Source organism: Embiotoca jacksoni, unplaced genomic scaffold, assembly GCF_022577435.1.
Source record: "Embiotoca jacksoni isolate LCO1_2020_lvr unplaced genomic scaffold, fEmbJac1.0.p SCAF_4, whole genome shotgun sequence".
In the NCBI taxonomy this organism is placed as follows: domain Eukaryota; kingdom Metazoa; phylum Chordata; class Actinopteri; family Embiotocidae; genus Embiotoca; species Embiotoca jacksoni.
In genome coordinates, this window is record NW_027185392.1 from 22,616,004 (window position 1) to 22,642,082 (window position 26,079).

At 39.4% G+C, this 26,079-nt stretch overlaps 1 protein-coding gene across 4 annotated transcripts in view; it reads right to left on the reverse strand.

The window, feature by feature from the left end:
- tenm3 (teneurin transmembrane protein 3) overlaps window positions 1–26,079 on the reverse strand; it is a 338,433-nt gene that overhangs the window by 228,564 nt on the left and 83,790 nt on the right. For all 4 annotated transcript variants that reach the window (XM_069168313.1, XM_069168317.1, XM_069168316.1 and 1 more), the window contains exons 4-7: window positions 19,468–19,697; window positions 16,987–17,107; window positions 15,167–15,237; window positions 11,931–12,221 (exon numbers count right to left, since the gene is read on the reverse strand). In XM_069168313.1, the coding sequence (XP_069024414.1) occupies window positions 11,931–12,221; window positions 15,167–15,237; window positions 16,987–17,107; window positions 19,468–19,570 (586 nt within the window). In that variant the 5' untranslated portion in view covers window positions 19,571–19,697. The remainder of the gene's footprint in view (window positions 1–11,930; window positions 12,222–15,166; window positions 15,238–16,986; window positions 17,108–19,467; window positions 19,698–26,079) is intronic.

Consider the following 26,079-nt stretch of genomic DNA (forward strand, 5'->3'; position numbering starts at 1 on the left):
TCAAAGAGTTACTTCCAAATGTTCGCTCATTTTACCCTCTGGGTGTGAAAAATGTCAGGTTAAGATGATTTCCTGTTTGGTTAGGTGTCACCAGAAAACTGTTCATTGTTACTAGCTATTGGTCGTGGCCTGAATTCTGTTTCAGGACGGTAAAGGTACAACGGTTGGTTAGTCTTTAAATCAGTTACACCCACAGAAAAGACTGCCAGTAGATACTCACACCTGTCCGTCAAATATGTGTATAATCAACACTCTACTTTCCAACTCCCTCGGCAGTGTATTTAATTATCTCTGTTAGCTCGGGCACAATTGATGTTCCACCATGGTACTGGAAACGCTGACTCACCACATTGCTCCAAATGACAGAACTTCTTCATGGTAATGGTGAGGGATTAAATCTTAGTGGCCATTAGGGGTGCATCAACTATAAGGCCTTATCAGCACAAAAAAATATTATCTTTAAATAGTTTGTATTCTGGTGTTTGTCCAAGTCTGTATTAATAATAAATGCAAAGAAATGAGGGAGAGAATGAGGGCGTATTTCATCATAAATGCGTGAATGCAGGAACTATGTGGACAGAGAGGACCTTATGAGGTAAAGAGTAGGAAGGACAGAGAAAGAGGAGGAAGGACTAAAGGAGGGATTGAGAGAGCGGAGGAGTGGGTGAGACAAAGCGGGCCAGTGGTAATGTCCTAATGATGTAGTAGCTGTCAGAGCATTTGCTTCAGAGGCCAAATGATCCTGTAAGAACAGCACAGCTATTGATCCAGCTATTACACAGCACCACATACTAATGACTATGTGTGCATGTGTGTGTGTGTGTGTGTGTGTGTGTGTGTGTGTGTGTGTGTGTGTGTGTGTGTGTGTGTGTGTGTGTGTGTGTGTGTGCATGTGCATGTGTATGTGTGCGTGTGAGAGAGGAAAGAGAGCGGTGGGATAACGGCGTATAACAAAATCAGGTAGATCTTTAAAAAAAAGGGACAAAGAGGGAGGTTGAAATAGTCAGTGTGCATACAGCAGGTGTGTAAGGCTTACGTATGTTTGTCTGTGTGTGTGTGTGTGTGTGTGTGTGTGTGTGTGTGTGTGTGTGTGTGTGTGTGTGTGTGTGTGTGTGTGTGTGTGTTTTACTCGTGTTGTGAGGACATAAATCTGTCCAAACAGTCACATTGTGGGAACCTGCCTTCCTTTAGAGGACAAAAAAGCAGGACCTAATAATGTAAACCGTCACGTTAGTGTGCCGATTTTCAGGTTTAAGGTGATGAAAAACAGGACTCTGTGTGTGTGTGTGTGTGTGTGTGTGTGTGTGTGTGTGTGTGTGTGTGGAGAGAGAGAATTTTGACATGACACTTTATCAATACTCCCATTACACCGTGATAGATATGAAATCCAATCTGAACCTGATCTGCTTGATATCTGATCTCGGTTCTCACCTTGAATACTTTCAATACATCTTGATCCACATCACACACACACACACACACACACACACACACACACACACACACACACACACACACACACACTTGTCAGAAATCACGAGGCTGTGATGTATATTCACAGGAAGAATGTATCAATATACCCCCCCCCCAACTGAACGAATGCAATACAGCTGTGGATGTGACTTTTTTGTTTTGTTCAAATGTGTATTTTATTAAATTTGAGCTGCAACTTCGATTAGTCTGCCAATTATTTTTGTATTATTTGATCAAAACATTTTTCTATGAAACAAATAAAATGGTGTAAAATACATATCATATGTCTTATTTGGTGCCTTTTGTCCCACCAACAAACCCAGAGATATTGTGAATGAATTCTCTCTTGACCTATTAATCAATTTATGCATGCTTGATAATTTAAGAGCCAAAGATCATCCACGTCATTTCCTTTCATCCTTTTCCTGTTTGTCTCTTAACTACCTGTCGCTATCTCTGTTAAACATCAGCCAGAAGTTTCTGATCGACAGAGGAGGTCTGCTGACCTCACGTGACCCCATCCACTGCAGACGTCAGGTTAGAAAAAACGACTATTGCTTCAGTGTTGACCTTGCAGATCAGCACCACTTTGCACATTTGCAATTTCATCACTGACTCGAGAAAATTTTGGTGCCAAAACTTAAAAAAAAAAATCAGCAATGTCGACCCCTCGAAATGCTTTCAGACAGCCGTGAGCTGGGCAAGGTGTTGTATTAGTATGATGACGGGGGCAGAACGTCAGAGAGGGATAAGGGTGCCTCATGTTGGGAGCAACCGTTGACACTTGCATGGTTGTTGCACCGTGAATTCGTCCCCCAGGGTCAGACGGTCAACACCGAGTTCTCCTGTGACATTGTTGAGGGAAAACATTCGGTATAAACGATCCTGAAATGTGCTGCAGTGGCACTCTGGTTCTCCAACATGACGATGTGTTGAAAATGCACAAGTTTCTCACCCACAACAAAACATTCATCGCTCCCCAACCACCGGATTTGGCACCCTGGGACTTTTTTTCTGTTCCTCAAAAGATTTCGCACCAAATTTGAATGTGTGCTTCCTGCTCAAGTTTCAGGCCCACGGCGTCATCGTTAATGCACACGTACCAGCTGCATTATCTTATAAACAACTCAGATATCTATTGAAATCCTAGTGATAAAGGATCACGAGCGGAGAAAGGAGTAATATTTCAAACCAACTAAAAACATGTGATGTGCTGCATGTCGTGTGGAGTTTGTATGATATATCCTATTTCAAACTCTGGACAGGGCCCTCAGTCAATACTGTTTAAGGGAACCGTTTTGGATCTCATGCTTAAGTTTCAAGCTTTTCACAGAAAATCCCACCAGCGTGACATCACAGTGCCAGTTTCCCAGTGGGGGTGAGATACCGGAGCATTTTTAATGAAAATCCTGACATGTTCTACTGTTGCTGAACAGTGCAATTTCCAAATATTTGGAGTTCAGCATGTTCCCTGCATATCAAAAGTAAAGTGAAGTGGTTGGGGCAAAAACACAGAAAAAAACCCGCTGAGGTCTGTGCAGAGCTGCAGAAAGCCTCCGCCTGTCAACACGAGTAAAAAGGCCATCATCTATCAGGTCCCAGGTCTAGAAGCAAACCAAGAAACACTGCTGGAGAATTTATTAGGCTGAACGCTCCCCCTCCATCTCCCTCTTTCCATTCTTCTCTATCTACCCCGCTCGCTCCTTCTCCCTCTGCACTTCTGGTAATGGATTCTGCCTAAATGGGTTCTGAGAAACACGAGCGAAGAAAGGAAGAAAAGAGGAGAAGGAGAGGAGGTGAGGTAAAAGGGAAGGGAGAGAAGAAGACTTGTTGCATCTCGCAGATTAATAATTATAGGTATTGTGATTTAAACTTCACAAAACGATCAAAGACACACCTGAAGATGACTGCGTGTAAATAGGTTTAGTCATCGCTGCCTGTTTTCACCTTTTTGTATTGTACAATTTCATACAATACCCTTTCTTTCAATTTATGATCAAAGTAGCGTAAACTGACGACACCAGTCCAAGACAGTATAATTTATCGACTGTATATTAACTGCATTAAAGAGAGAGGAACAAAGAAATGAAGAGAATAAAAGGGGAGAAGAGAGGAAGGGAGGGAGAGAAGGGAGGGATAGGCTGTATGGTTAATGATTTAATGTTAGCCACTTGATGGAATGAAGTGTCTTCTCCATGTTAGCGGCGCCAAAGTTAAACCCTCTAGTCAGTTAGTCTGTTATTCATTGATTTCTCTGGTCAGCACTAGATTGTTATTGAATATGACTGGCACCAAGGCTGTGTGTGTGTGTGTGTGTGTGTGTGTGTGTGTGTGTGTGTGTGTGTGTGTGTGTGTGTGTGTGTGTGTGTGTGTGTGTGTGTGTGTGTGTGTGTGTGTGTGTGTGTATGTGTGTGTGTGTGTGTGTGTGTGTGTGTGTGTGTGTAAAGGTTCACTGCCAGTGTAGAGATCACAAGTGTGTACAGAAAAATAAGTCTTCCACCAGCAGCTGAAATGTACTCGAGTTCACAGGATGCACGCCACACACACTCACACATATCCTCACACACATCCACACACACACACACACACACACACACACACACACACACACACACACACACACGATCAACTGAGAACGATAAGCCTGAAAGACGTGCAATGTGCAGTTGGTAACTGCAGTCTTTACACAGTCGCTGCTTCTCTCTGGCCGTGAGAGAAAAACAGCGATGATACATTATTTATTCCTGTAGGCTGTTTTGTATTAACTATATAGCACCAGCTGAGCAAAAAAACATAACCGGGAGTCATATTTATGTATCAATACTGCGAGAAAAATGTCTTCAAATGTATAATCTCTCTGTTCTTACATATGCACCTCGGTTATTGCTGTAATCTGTCACCTCCAGCATTCAAACCTGATGTCTCCTCCTGTAGCATGTGTGTCTGCATATGTGCAAGATTTTGTGTGTGCATTGTGTGTGTGTGTGTGTGTGTGTGTGTGTGTGTGTGTGTGTGTGTGTGTGTGTGTGTGTGTGTGTGTGTGTGTGTGTGTGTGTGTGTGTGTGTGTGTGTGTGCTGGATATATACAGAATAAAGTTCCTTTGCAGCAGCATGAGTAAATAAGTAGTGAACACGTTTCAACACTGCATTAGGTCCACCTGATTTATAGCTTAATAAGGCCACAATATAAATATTTGAAGGAATACATATTATTCTAAACAGCATTTGGAATTTTAAAGCTCTAGTGCACACACACACACACACACACACACACACACACACACACACACACACACACACACACACACACACACACACGCACACAACCACAATGCCACTACACTACACAATACCAAAGGTATTAGTCTTTGCCTATAAAAAAATGTGAAACTACAAATATACTTAAAAAATACCATAATAATAATATATGCAGAACACTGCATCAGATCCTGCATTATGCATTTATGTCTGAATGCAGAAGTTGATTTCAAATCAATAAAACGTTTTTTTTTTTCCTGTCAATCTGTACTCAATAGTCCATAGTGACAAAGTGAAATATGATTTTTGCATTTGTTGCCAATTTATTAAAATAAAAAAAAATAAAAAAAAACGTCTTATCTCCAAAGGTATTCAGACCCTTTGGAGTGGGTCCCCATTGTGGGCAGGTTTATCTTGTCTGCTTGAATCATCCTCACAATGTGTTTAGAATTCGACTGGAGTCCAGTGGAAAACTAAACTGACTGGACATAGTTTAGGAAGGCACACACCTACGAATATAAAATCCCATAATTCACACTGCAGGTCAGGACAACAAAACAAGCCATGAAGTCCAAGGAACTCTCTACACATCTCCACGATAAAACAAGAAGAGTATAAAACCACTGAGTGTTTGCAGAACCACAAAACTCTGAATATTTGGGACATGAAAGAAGTTTGTGATCACCGGGACTCTTCAGAGAGTCTGAGAAAACTCAGTAATCAAACACAAAGTTCTTTGGTCAGGTAGGTGACCAAGAAACCATAAGTCCTTCTAACAATATAATGAATAAGAATGGATTTCTCTCAAATCGCATATTTGCATACTTTTTGCTGTCGTTAGAGTGCAAAAGTGAGTTCACACTGTAAAGTATGAGCACATGCAGTAAACTACAAGTACACTTATGGTGCACAAATTCAGTGTAAAGGGGTCATTGAGACGTGATCATTTCTGATAAAAAAATAACCAGGCTGGGGACTGGGATATTTCACGGACGCATGTATTTCAAATCATGGCACCTATTAAACCTCACTGAGCACATCAACTTCGGCCATTGTTCATCCGTTCTAGGAGCTGTGACAATTTCTGAAGAACCTGCCAACTTGTGTTTAGTGATGGTTTTAATAATAACAGTGCCTAGAAAAAGGGAAATCCCTCTAATATCCCCACTGTTAACGTCCAGAGGCCATTGAAACCAAACATTGAAATAAAAAGCTGGGAAGGGATGCTGAATAAAAAGAAGAGTGTGACCACAGCTAGCCATCAGGATGCATTAAAAGTATTATTTTCTTAAAAATAATTTAACATATTTGTTGTTTTAAAATAAGTTTCCAATTTAGCACTTAAAATGTGCGCGATGTACCTTCAGAGAAACAACAACACTTAAGTAATCTGCTCTGCTTTGGTGTTGTATTGCATGTAAGGAATTCATGATGTCACTTCCTACTTTGGAAACGGATCATATTCTTGCAGCTGTTTTCTGTTAAGCAGCCATTGAATTGAATTTAACTTCAGGGTCTGAACCATAGACTGTATATTAAAGTGGATGTAGCTTCCAGGTCTGAAAAATGAGGCCGACGCAGAATGGATGAAGAGATATTCATACAAAGGGTACAAAACTGACCTTTTTTCTCACCGTTTTTTCCAATCTAACCCTTTTTGTGTCCTTGCTTTACAACAAGTAAGTACATTACACCAATATGTGAGTGTCAAACATCCCATCTAAAATTATGGGCGTAACACGAGAACATGAATCCTATCTCATGTGCAGCCTCTACATTTTATTATGATGGTACTTTTTAAATAGTTGAGCAGGCTGGGTTAGCATTACAAAATTTGAAAAAAAAAAAAATATATATATATATACATATCACATGTGCATCACTGTGCATATGATGAAACATGAAATGCAAGAAGCACAGTGAGTTCTCTGAAGCATTGTCTCTTCTTTGTCCAGAAATTAGGGAAAACTCTGGAGTGATAGATTCATGTGCCGCCTCAAGGACAACTTCCTGCTATTCATTTCAAGTTCCTATGCTGCTCTGAATGAAAAAGTTCAATTCATACATAAAGTCACAGCACTAAGTATGAGATTTGCGAGCCTCTTTGAGTACTGTGTGCGCACGTGTGTGTGTGTGTGTGTGTGTACAACAGTTAAGGTTAGAGTGTTAAGCGGCTTAGAGATGCCAAATGGATTAAGTGTTTTGTTGACACATAGTAAAGTAATCTGGTTAACAGCGATGAGATTGCGGCCCTCCTCCTCTTCCTGCTGCTCTCTGCTCTCTCCTATTCATTCTTTTCTGTTCTTTTTGTTGTTGTTGTTGTTGTTTCCAACGCATTTTTTTTTCATCAGTTTTCCCTTTCATTCCCTTCTGCCTAAGCTTCATCACACATCGTTAACACTCAAAACACACACACACTTACACGGGGCACTTATGTAGACGTATTAGAAAAAAATGGGCAGGGAGGTCAGCTGATATATCTTAAGCTCATTACTGTGGCAAAAAAACCTGGACATCTGTCTGTTCGTCCTATCGTGTTCACATTAATAATTGCGTCTTCATTTTCATGTTGTTTTACTTACATGAGCCGGACACTGAATCTCAGTGATATTAATATATTCTCCGAAGACCCGGTAATTCATTTCTGTCTTCTGTGGGGGACATGAATCTGAGACTTCTAAGTCCAACAATATTTATGCAATCGAATAGATTCCTACTGTACCGTCTGGAAGACTTCTTAGGCTTTTAGTGATGCAATAGTTTTAGGGGTTTGGCTGAAGTTGGTCAAACATTTCTTTTCAAAATGGCGGGCATCTTGAAAAAATGTTGGCAAAACGGGAGATAATTGATCATTTATTTGCAGATATTATGTTTCTGTTCCTATTAGTCAAATTGTTTCTTAAATCTGAGTCTTAACTTCAATTTTCAAGATTTCAGAAGTCCACAGTAAATTTAACTCTTTCAAAAGCCAACTTTTATTTAATGTCCTTTGTAGTGTACAGACAGAGACTGTCATGTTTAACTAATTTCCCTCCCTTCCAGAGGAGGACACATCGAATTTTGAGGCGTCTGAAACCAACAGAAATACACATGAAAAATAATCAAATATCATTATGATCTGTAATCAACCAAAACCTGAAGTCCACTACAAGGGTCAGATGGTAAAACAAAATTATAAATAGAAATTTTTAATATATATATATTTTTTGTTTGTCGCTAGAACATGTTTCTTTTAACCACTATACTGATTATCAAACAACATTCTAAATTGCAAACCCTTTTTTTTCCCCTCTGGGTCTCCGGATGATATAATTGAAGTAATACACAGATTTAATTTGGCTTTGACTGAGGAAGTTTTACTTGTGATGTTATTTGCTCCTCAGTTCTTCTGTTCACTGAAAATGATCCAGAAATTTTTAACCAAATAAAAAAGGGCTTTTTTGGGGGAAAGACACCTGTCTTGGTGTGTTTGGACAAAAACATGTTCATGTATCTTCCTTTTTCTGTCCCTGCAGTTGACATCATGGTATCAAGTAACGGGGGCAGGCAGCAGCTGGGCACCCATGGGTCCAGACACCAACAAAAGTGTTTGTCTGCCCGTGTGTGTGTGCGTGTGTGTGTGCCTGTTTTTATGTGTGTGTATGTGTGTGTGTGTGTGTGTGTGTGTGTGTGTGTGTGTGTGTGTGTGTATGTGTGTCCATGGGGGAGCCAGCCAGACGTCTCTGGTCTAATATTTCCTCTCAGGAGAACAAACAATGCAGAGAGGCTTCTCTCTTTCCCCCCCGTTCGGCCTTTATTCTCCACTTTCCCTGCTCCTCTTTTGAAATACAAAATCTCTGATCCTCTCTGATCTCCTCCTCTCTTTCTCCCTGTTATCTCTTCTTTCTCCCCATTATCTCTTCTTTCGCCCACTTCCCATTGCAACAATGCTGCCGATGAAATCGCAGAAGTTGGGTTAACTTTCTGCACACGCCCCCCCCGTACACTTTCTGCCGTGAACCGGAGGTCGGTACCAAAGGACGGAGGAACAATCAGAGTCGCTGCCAAGGCGATGCATCATTTGCCGTTTACAGCACTACAACTCGACTATCACTTCCATTCAAGAAGGTGAGCACGAGAGAAAGTGGGTGAAGGTGAAGTGGCTGCTGAGCCGAGTCTTGACACACACCTTTATTTCAAACCGAAAGGAGTCTCTCAGCACCACTCAATAACACATTGATCAGGTACAAGAGGAGAATGAAGAGCATGTTAACATGTTTATGTTGTTGCTTCTGAGTTTGAATGTAAATCTATATGGTTCATGTTGTAAGTGTGGATGTGATCACAACAATGCATTCACTCTGCTGACCTTATCTGATGAAAGATTAGCAGGAACTGGAGTTTTGCACCTTAAAGGCAGCAGAGTCTCAATGATGCTCTATGTGACGCATAGAATAAATGATGGAAAGAATAAATGTGTCCAAACCCGGAACAGTCTTTTTTTTCCCTTTTTAGTCAACTCAGTACTACTGACTAAATATTAAATGACGATCCTCCCAGCTTACAGCCTGATGGACATAAACTCAGTTGGCGGTTGGGTACACCCAAATGAAGCCAGAGCAGTCTTATCCAGAAGTCCTGCAATAAATCCAATCTTCATGACTTTCTCGAAGAACATTTTAATGCAAAAAACTCGGTTCAAGCTTTAGATTCTAAAACCAACGCAGTCTTCTCCGACAGTCCGGCAATAAAGCCTTCATAAAGGTTTTAATGTTCAGTTTTTTGTTTTAACTGCCTCAGCCAGGTGCTTATTAAACTTTACAGTCATTTTGGAGGACGCACTTAGTGCTACAGTGGACGTGTACTCCTTTATACAGAGAGGTGTTTATTTAATTTCCCCTGATCTCATTGGTGTAAGAGGGACAGACAAAATACTATAAAACATCAACACTTGTCTACGACGGTTTCAACAAAAACGAAACATTACAACCTGCATGGTGGTACTCTTTAGGCAGTTTTAGCCCCGAATCTTCAGCTGGATTTTTTTCAGTCAAAGGTTCCCAGAAGAGCTTTGTAGTGAAAAAAAACAAATGTTGTTGTGCAATTCTATCTGACTGATTGTGCTAATGTGTAGCAGATGTGACAGGTTGTGGTGAGTGGCTTGTAGCACAAAGCATTTATCAGTGTCTGGAAGTGTCTCCTTGAAGTATCTTAATGACGTTCATGGATTCAACATTGTGTTGTGAACCTCAGTTAATGGCTGACATTATCTGAGGTTCACAACACAATATTTCGTTTATTCAACGGAAATTCTTTGTAAAATGAGTATGAAATGAAGCTTTTGTCCATCTGTGACCCCACAATTTTCTAATAGTGAGAATGAACATAGAGCAAAGTAAAGAGCTTCGATAGTGCTGCCACACAAGCAGTCTGCAGAGCCAGTGAAACCACTCCAATTCACCGGTGACCTTGTGCTAGTATTTGGGTCACACTTACTCACAAAGATAAATATATTGATGCTGACTTCTTGCAAGACTTTTCCAAACAAACTGCACGCACAGGCGCACACACACAGCTGTGCTTTAAAGAGACAATTAGCCTTTGAAAACTTGACGACTACTCACTTTTAGAGATGGAAAGAAGTTTCCCTTCAGAGACCTGACATCCACAGCATAATGCCATTTAATAAAAAAACATTATCAACCTTAATATAGGAAATACAATGACTCAGCACTTCCTCTCGCTGTTAATTACAACATCACATCTCTTAATGAAAACTTGCCGTGTGCGTGTGTGTTTGTCTGCTTTAATGAAAACACTGTGTGTTTCCTTATATGTGTCTTGTGTCAAACACAAGCCCTTTATTGAGAATAAGCTCACACCTGTTAGGGAAAACTACCTGGAGGATAATGAACCGGCCTCTCACACACACACACACACACACACACACACACACACACACACACACACACACACACACACGCACACGCACACGCACACGCACACGCACATGCACACGCACACGCACACGCACACGCACGCACACGCACACACAAAGGACAGAAACAAATGACTGCTCAGCTACATTGTGATCATTAATTAAATTAATTAGGAGGACTTTGTGTTGTGCACCAGCCTCCTACCCTGATTCCCACCACCTGAAAGCACAGAGGGGAGGGAGGAGAGGTGCTTTCCCAGTAAATGAAATATCTACTGTTTTGCTTTATTCCACATTAGATTTTTATTCCTTTTACCAAAATAAATGCATTTTTAAACAAAAACTAAATGTCACAATAAAGTAAAGTGACATGTAAATAACATTATTGTTACTGCTGCTGGTGCTTAAACCTTAATGCCACGATGCTTTTAAAACAATAGAGCCTATTCATTGAAATACATGTAATCTAATAGAGGGCTAGATATCTAAAAAACAATGCCTCCACACTTGTTGTTTTTTAACATTAACTTTTAAGGTTTGACTTTACAAATCAAAGCAATACTTTAGACACATTTTTTTCAAATGAAATAAAATGTACACGAATGTAAGGACTGTTTTTAAAATATATATATTTTATACCAAATAAAAAAAAATATGAATCACAACACTGGTAGTGGAACACATTGAACGCCATGAACTTAATGTTATCTTATTTACTCAAATAATTCCACTCACGCACGCACACACACGCGCGCGCACACACACACACACACACACACACACACACACACACACACACACACACACACACACACACACACACACACACACACACACACACACACACACACACACACACACACACACACAACAGAAAAGCCACTCCTAGTTACAATGTTTGTGTGCAAACTGTCTGAAGTCAAAGTAAAAACCTGCAATTTGAAACAGATCATGTTATGTTCCACTTAAATTTGGACAATAATTACATTTTTGTGCAAAAAGTAAAAATACAAATACAAAAATTAAGAAAAAGTAATTTCAGACTTTTTGTAGAACGTTTGTAAAACTTTATTTTCAGTTTCAAGTTGGACAATTGCAGATGCCCGAGCCATCAGCTCCATTTGTATAAAAGCATACACACTCATACGTGCAATTTGATACCGTGTAGGAGCACAGCAGAACTGAACACTGAAAGTTTCTGAGCGTGACAGACAAATACAGTAAATGTTCCATCTCAAAAAAAAGACCACACCGAGAGAGAGAAGTAAAGATGACGCCCTACCATTGTCGCTGTCGGACTTGTTCTCGTGCTCGGTGTCGGTCAGGGTCAGCACTGAGTTGGAGCGGCTGGACAGGCAGGAACTCCGACCGGATGATTTCCCCAGGCCCCCGCGGCCCCACAGTCGCATGGCACGCTCTGGCGACATCACGGCCTGGCTGTCGGCATCCAGGTCCTGGGCGGTCCCGACCGAGAAGCCGCGGTGGGGGAGGCCGATATCGGAGCAGAAGGCCAGGCCACGACGCGGCGGCGGCGGCTCGCAGATCCCCAGCTGACGGAGACTGAAATGCTGACCTGAAACAGAAGAAGATGGAGATTTGAAGAGTTGTTTCGACATGTTAATATTTATCAGGCAGGATGGTGTACACATTTCTGTTCTAATTCATGTTAATTGCTATACTTATTAGGAATCCTTCATGTGTAACAGCTATGGAAAAATGGTTGTGTCAAAGCTAAATAGATGTCATGTTTTCAATAATGAATGAAGACCAAAATGTGAACGTGAAGAATATTTGGCATTGCTGATCGATGAATGACTTGAATTAATCCATTATCAAAAATGATTTCAATTCATTTTCTGTTGATTGACGTGACTAATACTGTAGGCTAACTGTGTTTTTCATTATAGACCTAAAATACAGTTTTAGGTCATTACAGACACGCCCTGTGTTGAGTGTGTGCGGATACGTAGCACAGACGCGGAAGAGAAGGAGCTCAGTAAAGAAAAGGAAAACACATCGGGTCAGCAGCTGTGCATGTTAGTCTGACTCTCACAGTCCAGATTCAGTTGGTCTCTAAGAGGAACCTGACCGAGGAAATGAAATGGTCAAATCTGTGCGTGAGCTGCCGATTATTTAACAACGAAGTTAATAAGATGGAAAATCCGCCTAAAAACTTTGTTCCTTTTGCAAAAGACAGAATGTGGAAACCTCAAAGGCCACGCAGACGGAGAAGGTGAATACTCAGAGATCCCTTAAATCCCATTTAGTCATTACAGGAGCGTAGACAGATTACAGGAGATATAGGCCTTGAGATAATTAACACATACATTCTGAATAGCCCCTGATAGCATATGCTCAGATCTACATTATAAATATAACATTATAACATCAGATAAATGAATCTTACCGTGAACCAAACACAACGTTATGTTGACTGATATCATTTTAAATTACAAAAGGGAGGACAAATTAATTTTTTCATGTTTTCAGAAATGTAATATGTAATTATATGTTCAAAATGTGAATAATGTAAATGTATTGTGTTATTCATGTAGAAAACAACAATGTCAATTTTCTAAGGAATTAGTAATCAATCCATCAGCTGTGTTTTATACCTTCAGCTTTTCAAATTTAAGTCATGACACAATGAAACTGGTTGATTTTTAATTATAAATATTATGGTTAAAACGTAACTTAATCGGAACCTGATTCCACAGAAAAACTCATCCTTAAATATGTAAAGTAGTACTTTCTGTGGTTTTCATGAACAAAGATTTAAATGTGCAAACAAGTGAAAAATGAGGTCCATCCACTAAAAACATCAGCAGAATACATTTGTTACATGTTCATTTTTTCTGCAGCATTTTCTTTTTCTGGAAGTAAACTATATTTAACAATACTGTTAACCATATTATGGTTTATTTGGAGATTGAAGAATTTAGCACAATAAAGTGAAAGAATGCTGTAATTGTAATACAAATGCAACATAAAACAGACACAATATAGAGGAAGCTTTAGACTGTTAGATATATTTAAAATAAGCTAGACAAATTAGAGTAGCTTTGTTACTTGTTAACATCGTATTCTCATAACACAATAAGGATGCTTAATGGAAGCGGCTGCGGGCCTTTTGGTAATTACATCTCATGGAAAACTTTTGGGAAGAATTTACAGTTCTCCGCCAAACACAAAATGAGCATGCATAATAAGTGGTGTTTAAAAGGACTTCTGTTTCTTACTTTCATTAAATTTAATGGGTCATCAGGAGTAACTCTTTCAGAACGATTGGAAACGGGATGAAAATCAGGTTCAAATAAAAACGCGTGATAATCCTTTAAAATATAAATGAAAAGAAGACAAACAAATTATCACTAAAATCTCAGAATGTGCCTCTTCATCTTTAATCAGTAAATGAAAAGGGAAATTATAAAAGCTTTCCGTAATTAATGGCACAACAAGAGATAACGAGGGCCGCCGTTCAATTAAAAGTTATATTAATTTTAAATGAGCTTCAATTAGGACAACAGTGAAAACGAAGGCGATAAGATGATTGAGTAATTATGATTTTTTTCATTCCTCAAATATTGACGCAGTGTTAATTAGAGCTGGAGAACAATGGAAGCATATTTTTTTACTTATAATATGCTATTCATTTATTTTTTGCATCTTTTCTTGATTTTTTTCACGAGACCTGGATGTGTCACTTTCAATGAGTCACTGTATCCTGCATCAGATATACTTTGTCTTTAACATGCCTTTCCACTCCCTCATGCAGTCATCCATGATTAGATTATTAAATATATGAATTTTTATCCCCATAAATCCACAAATTTATGAACCAAGACAAATAACAAAATACCAAAGACCTCTTGTAGGATAAAGCAAAATTGAACTTTAAAATTTGCCAAATCCATCCTACATCATCATTAACACTGTTGCACTGTTTCTAATAAAAAATTTTTTTTTATCTTATTCTATTTTACTTGTATACCCTGTTCATTTTTATATTTATACCTTTACTACCTCTATTTTTATTCTGTAATTTGTATAGCTTATCTTCCATGCTGCTGTAACGAAAAAAATGTCCCCTTCAATAAAGTATCTATCTATCTATCTATCTATCTATCTATCTATCTATCTATCTATCTATCTATCTATCTATCTATCTATCTATCTATCTATCTATCTATCTATCTATCTATCTATCTATCTATCTATCTATCTATCTGTATTATTTTACAGTCTGTCATTTAATGACAGTCATGCTCTAAAGAAAAGTCCAAATGAGAACAAAATCCATATTTGGAAAACAAAATAAAGAAATAAAAGCAGAGAAGTCGTTAACATAAAATTCAGAGGACTTATTTTGTTAAAATTTCCCCATTTTGAGTGTTGTCGCTCCAACTGTGCAGCATATGTATGTATGTGGTGTGTGTGTGTGTGTGTGTGTGTGTGTGTGTGTGTGTGTGTGTGTGTGTGTGTGTGTGTGTGTGTGTGCGTGCGAGTGTGTGGATTCACCTTGTCTGTTGTAGTCGTCCTGTTCGCGGTGCACCATGTCCTTGTGCCCCTTTGTCGTCCCGTACAGTAACCTGTCGAAAAACAGCACGCTGTGTTACTATAATAAAGTCTTCACATAAATCCAGTGACACCCAGCATGCACCTCTGCTCCGTCCTTTCATCAGCTTAAAGTACAATTAGGGCTCAAACAGGGCAGGTTGTCCTGTGGTCAGATGACTGCTGCAGGCGGAGGAGGATGATGTCTCTCCACACAGAGTGCTCCCACTCCCCTGATTTGTATGAAATTTAAAAAGCCGCTGCTGGAAATGGACGCGGGGAAACATCGTTACGAGTGATTTTCAACAACCTGCAGCAGATATGCAGACAGATTAATCTGATTCTATTCACTGCTTGAACTGGACGTAAAATGGCATTAAGCAATGCTAAAAAAAGGGGAAAGACAGGTTGGGTCTCCACAGTTTGACAGAAAAACAGATTGAAAAGAACAAAATAACAGAAACTCTGTTCTGTCACTGGCTCGTAGTACAGCTTAAAACTCCATTCAACTGGAGGACTGAAGTCACAAAGTGAAATTACAGTCACAGCGTCTAAGAAATAACCAATCGTTGCTTTTAATCAATAACAAGATGTGGTCAATGTGAAGTGAGTAAATTAAGATTTGACTGTTTATACCATCAAAATGTAAGTTCCAAACAAAGAAAAACATTTTTAAGTCAAATAGACAATTCTGGTGAAACATGGCTAAAATGTTGAATCACGAAGAAATAGGAAACAAAGTTAATAATAAGTAAATGGACGACATAAAATTGAGCAGGACATGCTCTGATCTGATATCTGTAGGACACGCAAAAAAGACAGAAGCCAAAGTTTTGTGAGCCAACATTTCAGGGCTGTAGTCAGACGGTAGGTTAAGTAAAGTGTTAGACATCCCTTGTGGGGGGGAATTATACACATTTTATTGAATTTTGAGGTAATGAGAAGTCTGTCTCGATTAGAGATAGTTTATTTTTAATACATTATTATTGTGAAACAATTTTTTTTTTATCATATTGGCAAGTTAAGTCAGTTCCATGTAAAGTAATGTATTTACCTGTCAACTGATCAATTTATTTAATTAATTGCTGACTTTGCATATTTCAGAAGTTGACTTTTGTGTGGAGGTGGCAAGTGGAGTTCCTTGTCGATGATGTTTGCTCATCATCTGCTCAGCAGATCACAGTGCGTTAACATGAATAAAAAGTCTCAGCTCGTAAGGTTCGTTACATCTACTCCGTTTCACTTCAAAACAAATTAAGGAAATACGGCGCGTGCCTCCGTCGTGTTCTTGATCAGTGCTCAGCTGGCTGTTGAAAATTAAGCTGTATAAGTAAAACAGTGAGAAGGAAGCAGACCTGAGGTGGCTGGATCACCTCGAGCTACAATAAAATTACAGTTCAAGTGGAAGCTATATTTATTCAAAATTTTACTATACATTGCCATTCTAAATTAGGTATACATTTCATTGAGTTGAATACAGTTTAATTTACTCTGAGGCTCAGCTAACTGAGCTGCACACTCGTCTACAAATACACAAAGCTGTCATACAGTCAGTGTGGCAGCTAATCAGTGTAACTGGAAACTCATAATAATAATAATAATAATAATAATAATAATAATAATAATAACTGAGATACAGAAAAAAATGAATAAAGAAGGATAAAATACTAATAATAAATAATAATTTGGGTTTTAATCATGAAAATGTAATGGACACCTGTGACAGTTCTAATATTAATCATTAGGTTGCCTAAAATGGAGAATGATGGTGTGTGTAGTCTAACCTGGTCTGGTCTTGGTGCTGGTCGAAGGCCTTCAGTGTTTCACTGGAGGAGTAGGACTTCTGAGTGGGGACGCGGAGTCCGTGGGGGCCGATAGCACAGTCTTCACTCTCCCCTGATGAACCTAACACAGAGGGATGAGAGCGCACACACACACACACACACACGCACGCGCACAGACACAGACACACACACACACACACACACACACACACACACACACACACACACACACACACACACACACACACACAGGCCCAATGCCAGGAGATGTAAGGCGTGAGCGGGTCTCACAGGTAGGGCATTTAAAATAAAACTGTGAATCAGAAAGTACGGCTTGGTTAGTGGCCTGTCTTATAACATTGTTTAAAGTGGTGAGTGTTAGTGCTGGTGGTGCTGGAGTTTTAGGACATATAATTCTAATTATTTCTGACTTGAACGACATGTTTGGATATCAAATCAGTCACTCTGGGATATATTTCAATGGGATTTACTGAGACACACAGTTGTGTTATAATCTGTGTAGCGGTGGCAGTGTTATAGATAAGTCAATACATACATACACAATAGTCCTGACTTTTACTGCAATAACTGGAGAACCCACATGACCCCTCCAACATGGAAAAGACACCTTAAAATAACATTTCCCAAAGGGTTCAGTGACTTTGGACCTGTGGCCCTAACTTCCGTCTTAACGGGTCTTTACAGAGAATCATTTCTCAGTAACTGCAGACACTCGATCAGCTCCAGATGTTGAGCTGAGCCCGGACAGATCAGCTCCCCCACCTTCTCTATAAACCGTCTCTCTCGCAGCCACATCATCCGCAACGCTCGGATCAACAAGCGGGCGGAGCTGCGCGTTCATGCAGAAAATGTGCTGAGAAAAGGAAGGTGATCCTCCAACATGTGGACTGCATTTATAGCAGCAGGATGATTTACTTTTTTGAGGAGACAGTTTCAGTGACTGCGAGCAGGATGATTCTCACCTTCCTTCATCTGTTCTAAACCATCCTGCTAGCCCACAGCGCAGGGAAGCCCCGAAAGCCAATATTCCACGGCGGATCGCTTTTTAGTTGTAGGGTTGCTCTACAGAGACCTGCTTTCCGAGCTGCGATAAAGCCACAGGGCCAGATGGAAAAATCAGCCAGGACCTTTCTCAGGTCTTACAAAAAAAGAATATCTACTGCTCTCTGGGAAGAACTACGACTTACTGAGATGTTGTTTTTTTTTTTTTTAAATTGCGTCTCCATAACTTTCATGAAACATCAATTTACTCTCCCCTGCCAGTTATGTTACATCAATATATATATATATATATATATATATATGTATATATATATACAGTTTCAGTAATAACTTGTTTTTTTTCCCAAAAGAGTTTGTGTATTCTGTTCAATCAAGTTTCTTTTTTTTACCACTACACAACTTTTACACTCTTTTGTTGTCCCTGTTGCAACTTTTTTTGAGACATCAAATCTAAAATAAGCATTTTTTTTTTCAGATTTCTCCTTTTCAACATTTGATATGTTGTCTTTCGGTCTATTTGCAATTAAATATGGGTTTTACGTGATTTGCAAATTGTTGCATTCTGTTTTTATTTACATTTTTACACAGCGTCCCACCCTTTCGGGAAACAGGGTTGTTAAACAGTGAGATAATATAATGTGATTGTTTAACGCACAGGTGATGTGCACATGACGATAACATTACTGTCACGTCTGTGAATCATTCCTATTTCCTTAATGAGTACGTTGCAGGATATCTGAATACCGACGACGATGCTTTTCCTCTCGAGCCGAATGATGAACAGCAGTTTAGTGTTTAGTTTCATTTAGTGTGCATGAATTCAGCTTTTTCACTGAGGCGAGTCCGTTTGTTATTTTACTGTAGAGCTTTGTCACATGGACACTATAAGTGGGAAAAAAGTTATTTTTCAAACTCGGAATAGATGGGAGCGACGGATGTATCCACGGTAACTGCATCACAAAGATGGCGACAGCTGCGGCCTCAAAATGTTTAGAAGGCATAAAAAAATGATAAAGACCAACCGGAAAATGAGACTTAAACATCACTGATAAAAACTACACTCAAATATAATCAGTTTTTGTTGAGTAAAACTAAAACGTATCTTATTACTAGCACATTTTTCTAAAGTCACAATCGGGTGGAATAGGAAGGTCTAAGGAGAGTCTATGAAAAATGAGGATCACCTTGGTGATCTGTGCCCAGACCTAATCGGTGTCGTGACATAATTAAAATGAAACAGAGTACGTCAATAAGAGGCTCTTGGTAATCACAACAACGTTAGTCTGAAGACATTGTGAAGAATCTACTGGAGGCTTCAACGCTTTAATGACAAACATCCAGAATCTGTTAATGCCTGAAGTCCAGGAAAAGGTATTGATCTGTGACTGCCTCGCTGACGGGCCTCACCTGAAGAGTGAATGGGTGTCTGAATGATTGAGCTTGACTGAGCTGTCTCACCCGTGTACGGTCCCTCCTTGTCCCTCCGGCTCTTGGTGAGTGAGCAGTATGGACGTCGCTCTTTCACTTCCATAATGCTTCTGCTTGTGCCGCCGGCAAACATACAGGCATGCTGCAGTACAGCTACACAGACACGAAAACGGATGGGCGGACAGAGAGAGGAGGACGGAGGGAGATGAAGAGAGAAGGGGAGCGTCAGACAGAGAGAGCGAAGGGTCGTTGGACTCCACCTACAAAACACAGAGTGACAGAGGAGAGGTGATCAATCACAAACGTCGGATCAAGTCGGATTTTAAGCTGACAGTCTGTCACCACAACAGCAGTGACATAATTCAAAAGTCCCTACCTACGGGGTGTTTTCCTGCGTGTCGTTAGCGTGATCTGCATTAAAACAGGCAGCAGCGTGCTCATTGGTGAGTGAACACGCTTTCATTGCGGACACGCAGCCAGTGACCCCCGCACAGTGTCATCACACGAAGGTTCACAAGGAGAGGAGAAAATATTCACGTTCGGTTTGTTTCATTTAATTAACAATCAGACATTCACATGCCGTCCGCTTCCTCTCGATATTGATTCTTCGTTCACACATTTAATGCCATTTCCCCCTTCACTGAATAGCAAATCCAGCGCACAGATAGATTTCCATTAGCATGGAGGTCACACCTCATGCCCTCCAGTGTAAACCACAAGGACCTGCAACGCATAGCTGCTCTGACATCTGTTTGAATTCATCACAGCGTGCCGGAACACTTAACTGTTAACTGCTCCCCTTGTATCAAGTAAATGCATTCTAATGAGTGTAAATAGACTGTCACCTCTCTGCTGAGCTTCTCGATCGGCTGCTCTATCCTTTACTTTAACCTGTTTTTTTTTTTTTTTTAAAGATGTCAGACTGTTGCTGTCACTCGGCTCAGTGGAAAATCTCTCTCTTACTTGGCAATTCAAATCCGAGGCAGCAAGTCAACAACATGCACATGGTGTTCATGCATTGTGACAACTCAGATTTTCTTGCCAAGAAATGAACAAAAAAACAAGTGATGAGTAAAAGTGTCACATGAACAGAAAGCCTTGGTTAGTTTTATATAACTTGCGATCATGTTAATTATGCAAAATTCTAGAAATCTCTGCAATTTATCAAAACTGCTGTGACTTTTTCCACAAAAAAATGTCGTCAGCAGAAGCTGTGCTGATGACATAAAGTAAGTCTTTTCAAACAAAACTCACTATTTATTCACAAAATATAACTCCTCATTTACAGTCAGAAAGGCTCTGCTGCTGTTTGCTCATCACCAAATAAAATTCGGTACACTGGAGGAAACCGGAACATGTGGTCTCCACATTAAAATGATCTAATTAAATATATCATATAAATGGAAGTGATGACACATTACTGTATGCTAAATTAATTTTATACATCATCAAGTTGTATGAGACGGCACTTTGTTTGCATGCAGTTCTATGTATGAAATGAATTAAACAGCATCTAAGGCTCTTATTTTGACAGCTGATGTAGACTTTGTTTCTATATTACAGTCACAGACGGTCTGTTCTATAAATTACTTCACTTTCAGGAGTTTTTTTTGTCACTTTTAGCCCCATGGTTCTCTAAGTTCAATGAATAAATAGAAAAATATAAGAACTAAAATATGTCTTTGATGTGCAGCATGATTATTATCAAAGTAAGTGATTACACATTTATTCCTTTATCGGGTAGTGCTTAAAACAAATCACATGTATCTTTCTTGACTTGCATTTTTTTTCTAATTCCTGCAATTTTTTGCAAAAAAACTGCAAATAACATCGCAATTTGTGTTCAAATCCGCCGAAATATCAAACATTTTTCACCGCAACAATCATAAAAAAATTCTTCGGAATCCTGGAGGGACTGATTTACTTTTGTAATATTGTCACAAAGTGACATCCATTAGTTGCCGACATATCCAGCTGACAAAAACAAAACAAAACATTTGTCCTGTTTATAATATATGACAATATTCGAGGCATCATCCCCACTTCTGATTTGTATGAGCTGATTAGTCTGCTATATTGTGTGGCATACATATTCATATCAGAATCAATGTAGATAAAGTTTTGATTCCTCCTGCTGATTCTGGACACAAAAAGGTGGAGGAGGTAGAAGAGAAATAAGATTAAAAAAGATTATTAAAAAAAGATTAAAACTAAAACTTTAGATGTGCAGCATTATTATCATCACCAGGACTGATTACATATCATTCTTTATTAGGTAGTGCTTTAACAAATAAATAAATAATTTTTTCTCCTCCACTTACAATTTTTGGGGCAAATCCTGCAATTTTATCGTAAAAAAAACGCACAAAAAACATACAATTACATCCCAATCTTTGAATAAACCCGACGCAAAATAAAACATTTTTGATCACAACAATCACAAAAAAAACAACCTCTGAAATTATGGAGGCACTGAATAGGCTTGTAATATCACAGGCAAGCATCCGGTCAGTTTATTTCTCTTTAAAATGTGCAGTTTTACCATCCTCAATGTGTATATCAGAAAAAAAAATGCATATACCAGAGGCCCCATTGAGATTGAGAGCAAATTTGGTTGTACTGAAAGTCTCCAAATGTCTCACATAATAAATAGACATCCTGATCAAGTTAGTGTTCTTTTGTTTTTTACATTTTCAGGCATCAGTGGAGACCTTTGGTAGTTCAGAGTGTTAATGCTCGTAGCTTAATTATACCATCTGGCATTTAATGTATGCAAACAAAAACACAAGTGAGAGCGTTGGAGTGGCAGCAAATATCCTCTTCCCACATAAAACATTGTGTAATCACTCCACATTCTGCTCCGCCATTATCACTCCCTGCTTATGCTGACAAAAAAAACCCATCAACAGCAGCAAATATGTTCAATAATCAATTAGATAAATTCTACAACACAAAGTAGAAATGGCATGACAGAATCAGTGACAACAGGCGAAAAGAGGCAAACATGTACACATCCAGTAAGTTTTTATGTAATTTATCAAGTAAAATCCCGAACAATGTCTGTTTGTACCATTTCAGATGAAAGGATCATATGTTTACTCTCAGTTTTATGCCATAGTAATTTATTCACATATCTGAGCTCCACCCAAAACCGCTGAATAAGCTTCTTTTACGTGAAAAACAACAAACCGATACTCAACACACACACATGTATCACAAGAGCTTAAATTCAGCAGCATGTGCGTATTTGTTTCTGTATGCATTTCTTTACGTTTTTATTTGACGAAGCTCACGTCTGTCATAGAAAACAAAACAATGTTTATTACTTACTTTATTGTCCTTATTTTTCTGTCCATCCACATTTCACTGCATCATATCACTTCCCTTCACATTCCCTGTCTGTACTTCACATGCATGTGCTGCGCGTTCAGTCTTCTCTACAGTTAATGAGATGCTGACGCTGCATGGAATCAACTAGAGAGGTGGATGCTGGAGTGCTTCCACTTTAGTTCACTCTTATGGAGTCATTTGAATGTGCATCTGTCAGTCATGTTCCTAAAGTTAGATTTCAGCGGTGTAACTTTGATCTCCCGCTGACAGATACTCGCTTTGCAGCTCTGTCTAAAAAAATATATTTGTTATTTTCTGAATTTATGAGCACCCATTTGTTTTCATCTCATTGTGAGAGTCTTGTGTTTCAGGAAGGGAGGAGCTCCGCCCTGCAATGCCCCCCCCCACCACCGCCCTACTGCCCGCTCCATTACACTGACACAGGTGAAGGAGAGCGAGGGGAGACTGTCCACTCGTTAATTGATCAGACAGCTAAAAAATAGAAAAAAAAAAATGTTGAAATCAATCACCAAATAAACCTGGGCGGCTCACACAAGTAAGTCTAAGTGTGGGAAAACACTGCATATTGTTCCAACAGGTTGGAGAACTGTGACTATTTACTGATTTTTTTTTTTTACATTACAGTAGCCTGAGAAGAAGTTAGCCACTAGCTTTAAACTGCCTTCATGCAGACTTATTGTTTAATTCAATTGCAACACAGTTGCAAAAGGCCTGCTGATTGTTATGCTGCTCTTAAGTTGAGTAATAAGTTATGAGGCAGAATTGATCCTAAGACAGACAGTAAGCTGATGGGATGAATCCACAGGCCGTCAGCACTTCTTTTGAGACATGTGCATCTTCGGATTCACATGAAGTCGCCAGCTGTTGTCATGTGTTCGCAGCCTTCACAACGACGGACAGAAAAGTTGATCAGAGAGCGAAGAGGCACGATTGAAACCGCTCAGAAAAAGTCACGTGCGATTAAAAGGTGTGTGTATATGGTAATATGTTTAGTATTGAATGTTGAATTCAGAAAAAAAAAAAAAAAAGGCATAAAGAGAGGTTAGGTGAGGGCTGGGAGAGCGGATGAAGGAAGGACAGCTTTATAAACCGTCAACTTAATCTGAGACACTGATCCTTAAATCCCCTACCTTCTGGACCTACATGCCCGTGTGTATGTGTGTATTATTTACAGGTATGTTTGCTTGCTCGTTGCTGCTTGAAAGTACCTGTTTGTGCATTCTAAACGTTGCGAGCATCAGAAATAATCACATCTTGTAGAAGCTTATGTTTAATGAATGTATGTGTGTGCAGGTGTTGAATCGTTCATGTCCGAGTCTCCACTCCGCCCTGACCTGCGTGCCCTCGGACTGCAGAGCGCCAGCAGCAATCGAGATGAAGGCCACGCCGACATAAGACGAACATGAAAACTATAAAGAAAGCTTCACCGCGGAGCCACTATGTTGCCAAGTGCTAATGAGATACATGATATTCATATATTAACTGCTGATCTGCGTTGGGCTGGATAATCACAGTGTGCCGTGCCGTGAGCAGAGGGCCATGTTGGTGGGGGGCCCTTGACTGATTCAGAGGAACAGGAGGCGCTGTATATATTTATTTTCTCTGTAAAGCATTTTTGCATCTTCTCATGAATCAAACCGGAACAGAAGGAAGTATTTGATTACATTCACAAGAGTTCATAGTTATACACCTATTATTATGAAGCAATATTACACTCGAGGGCGTGCTTTAACGTTATCATTGGCTTTACTGTCGAGCGTAAAATTGCGATCACACAATGAGATACCAATTAAATAAAATATGTAATTAAAAATGTATTGTGGGGCTATTTGCTCTCAAAATACATATATATATATATATACATTTATTTTTTGTGTGTGATTACCGTTTACATGCCCACACGGGGTATGACTGACAACAAGAAAACAATCACTCGACTCCTACATAACGTACGCAATGTTTACTACTACAGGAAGTAGGCCGACCCCTAGCAACGCCCTAGCAACAGAGACAATTTCTGGAGATCATTTCTCAAACTGAATAAATACAGCACATAGAAACCGTTCAAGCTTGTTGTAAGTAATATATCAACTGGAAAAATATATTGATGGACTCGTGTGTTTTAAAGATTTTAGCACTGTGTCATGTCTTAAAACCAAAAGCTAGCCGCTGCTTGGCTTCTAAGAGCGTGACTATCTGTGATGTTACGGTACGGGTGCTCGGAGCGACAAAAATGGACCACAGAAACTCGACTTGATTTCGACAAATAGGTTTTCAACGTGTTTTTTAAATCTTTCAAAGTCAAAGTCAACTTTAATGTCGATCCAGCGTATGTAGAAGACATACAGAGAGATGGAAATATTGCTTCTCACAGTCCCACGGTGAGCACAATAAAAAAGATAAAACAAGAAAATTATTAATATGTAACAATAAAAAAAACCTATAAAAACAGACAACAACCACAGTGACGGCTTAACTTGCAGTATACACAAGTACAATGTGGTACAAATACGAGTGCATAGTGCAAACCTGATTTCGACAAATGGGTCACATTTAATAGACCTATAACAAGTAAAAACAATACTATGTTGAATATTATATGAAATTCGAGTCCAGTTATATACTGCCATTGAGAAGGCAACGTGATATTTCTAGCGATGAACAGGGTGTGCTGTTATGATGATTTGAGCTCGTTCCAAATGTTCTGTTAACTAATCAGATCGCTGGGTCGGAACTACTTGTTGTATGATAGGCAGTAGAGTGCATAGAAGAGAATACTAACAGTATCTGGGTAACTCACATCTTGGTGGGATTTTCATTGAAAGAACATGACTTGTTTTTAAGCACACATTAGTTTTCAACGTGTTTTTTAAATCTTTCAAAGTCAAAGTCAAATTTAATGCCAATCCACCATATGTAGAAGACATACAGAGGGATGGAAATATTGTTTCTCACAGTCCCACGGTGAGCAAAATAAAAAGGATAAAGCAAGAACAGTATAAATATGTAACAATAAAAAACAACAACCACAGTGACGGCTTAACTGCAGTATATATAAGTACAATGTGGTGCAAATACGGGTCCATAGTGCAAAAGTTCAGACTTTATGGGGCAGTGGGGGAGAGAGTTGAGCATCCTGACAGCCTCGTGAGTGAAGCTGTTCCTCAGTATGGAGGAGCGTTGTCTCTGCACCAGGACCAGACTGAATCATTATAAAAGTTAGTCGAGCGCGGTGCACTCAATGAAGAGGCCACCGGCTACTATTAAAATGGATCTAACATTTGTTGTGCT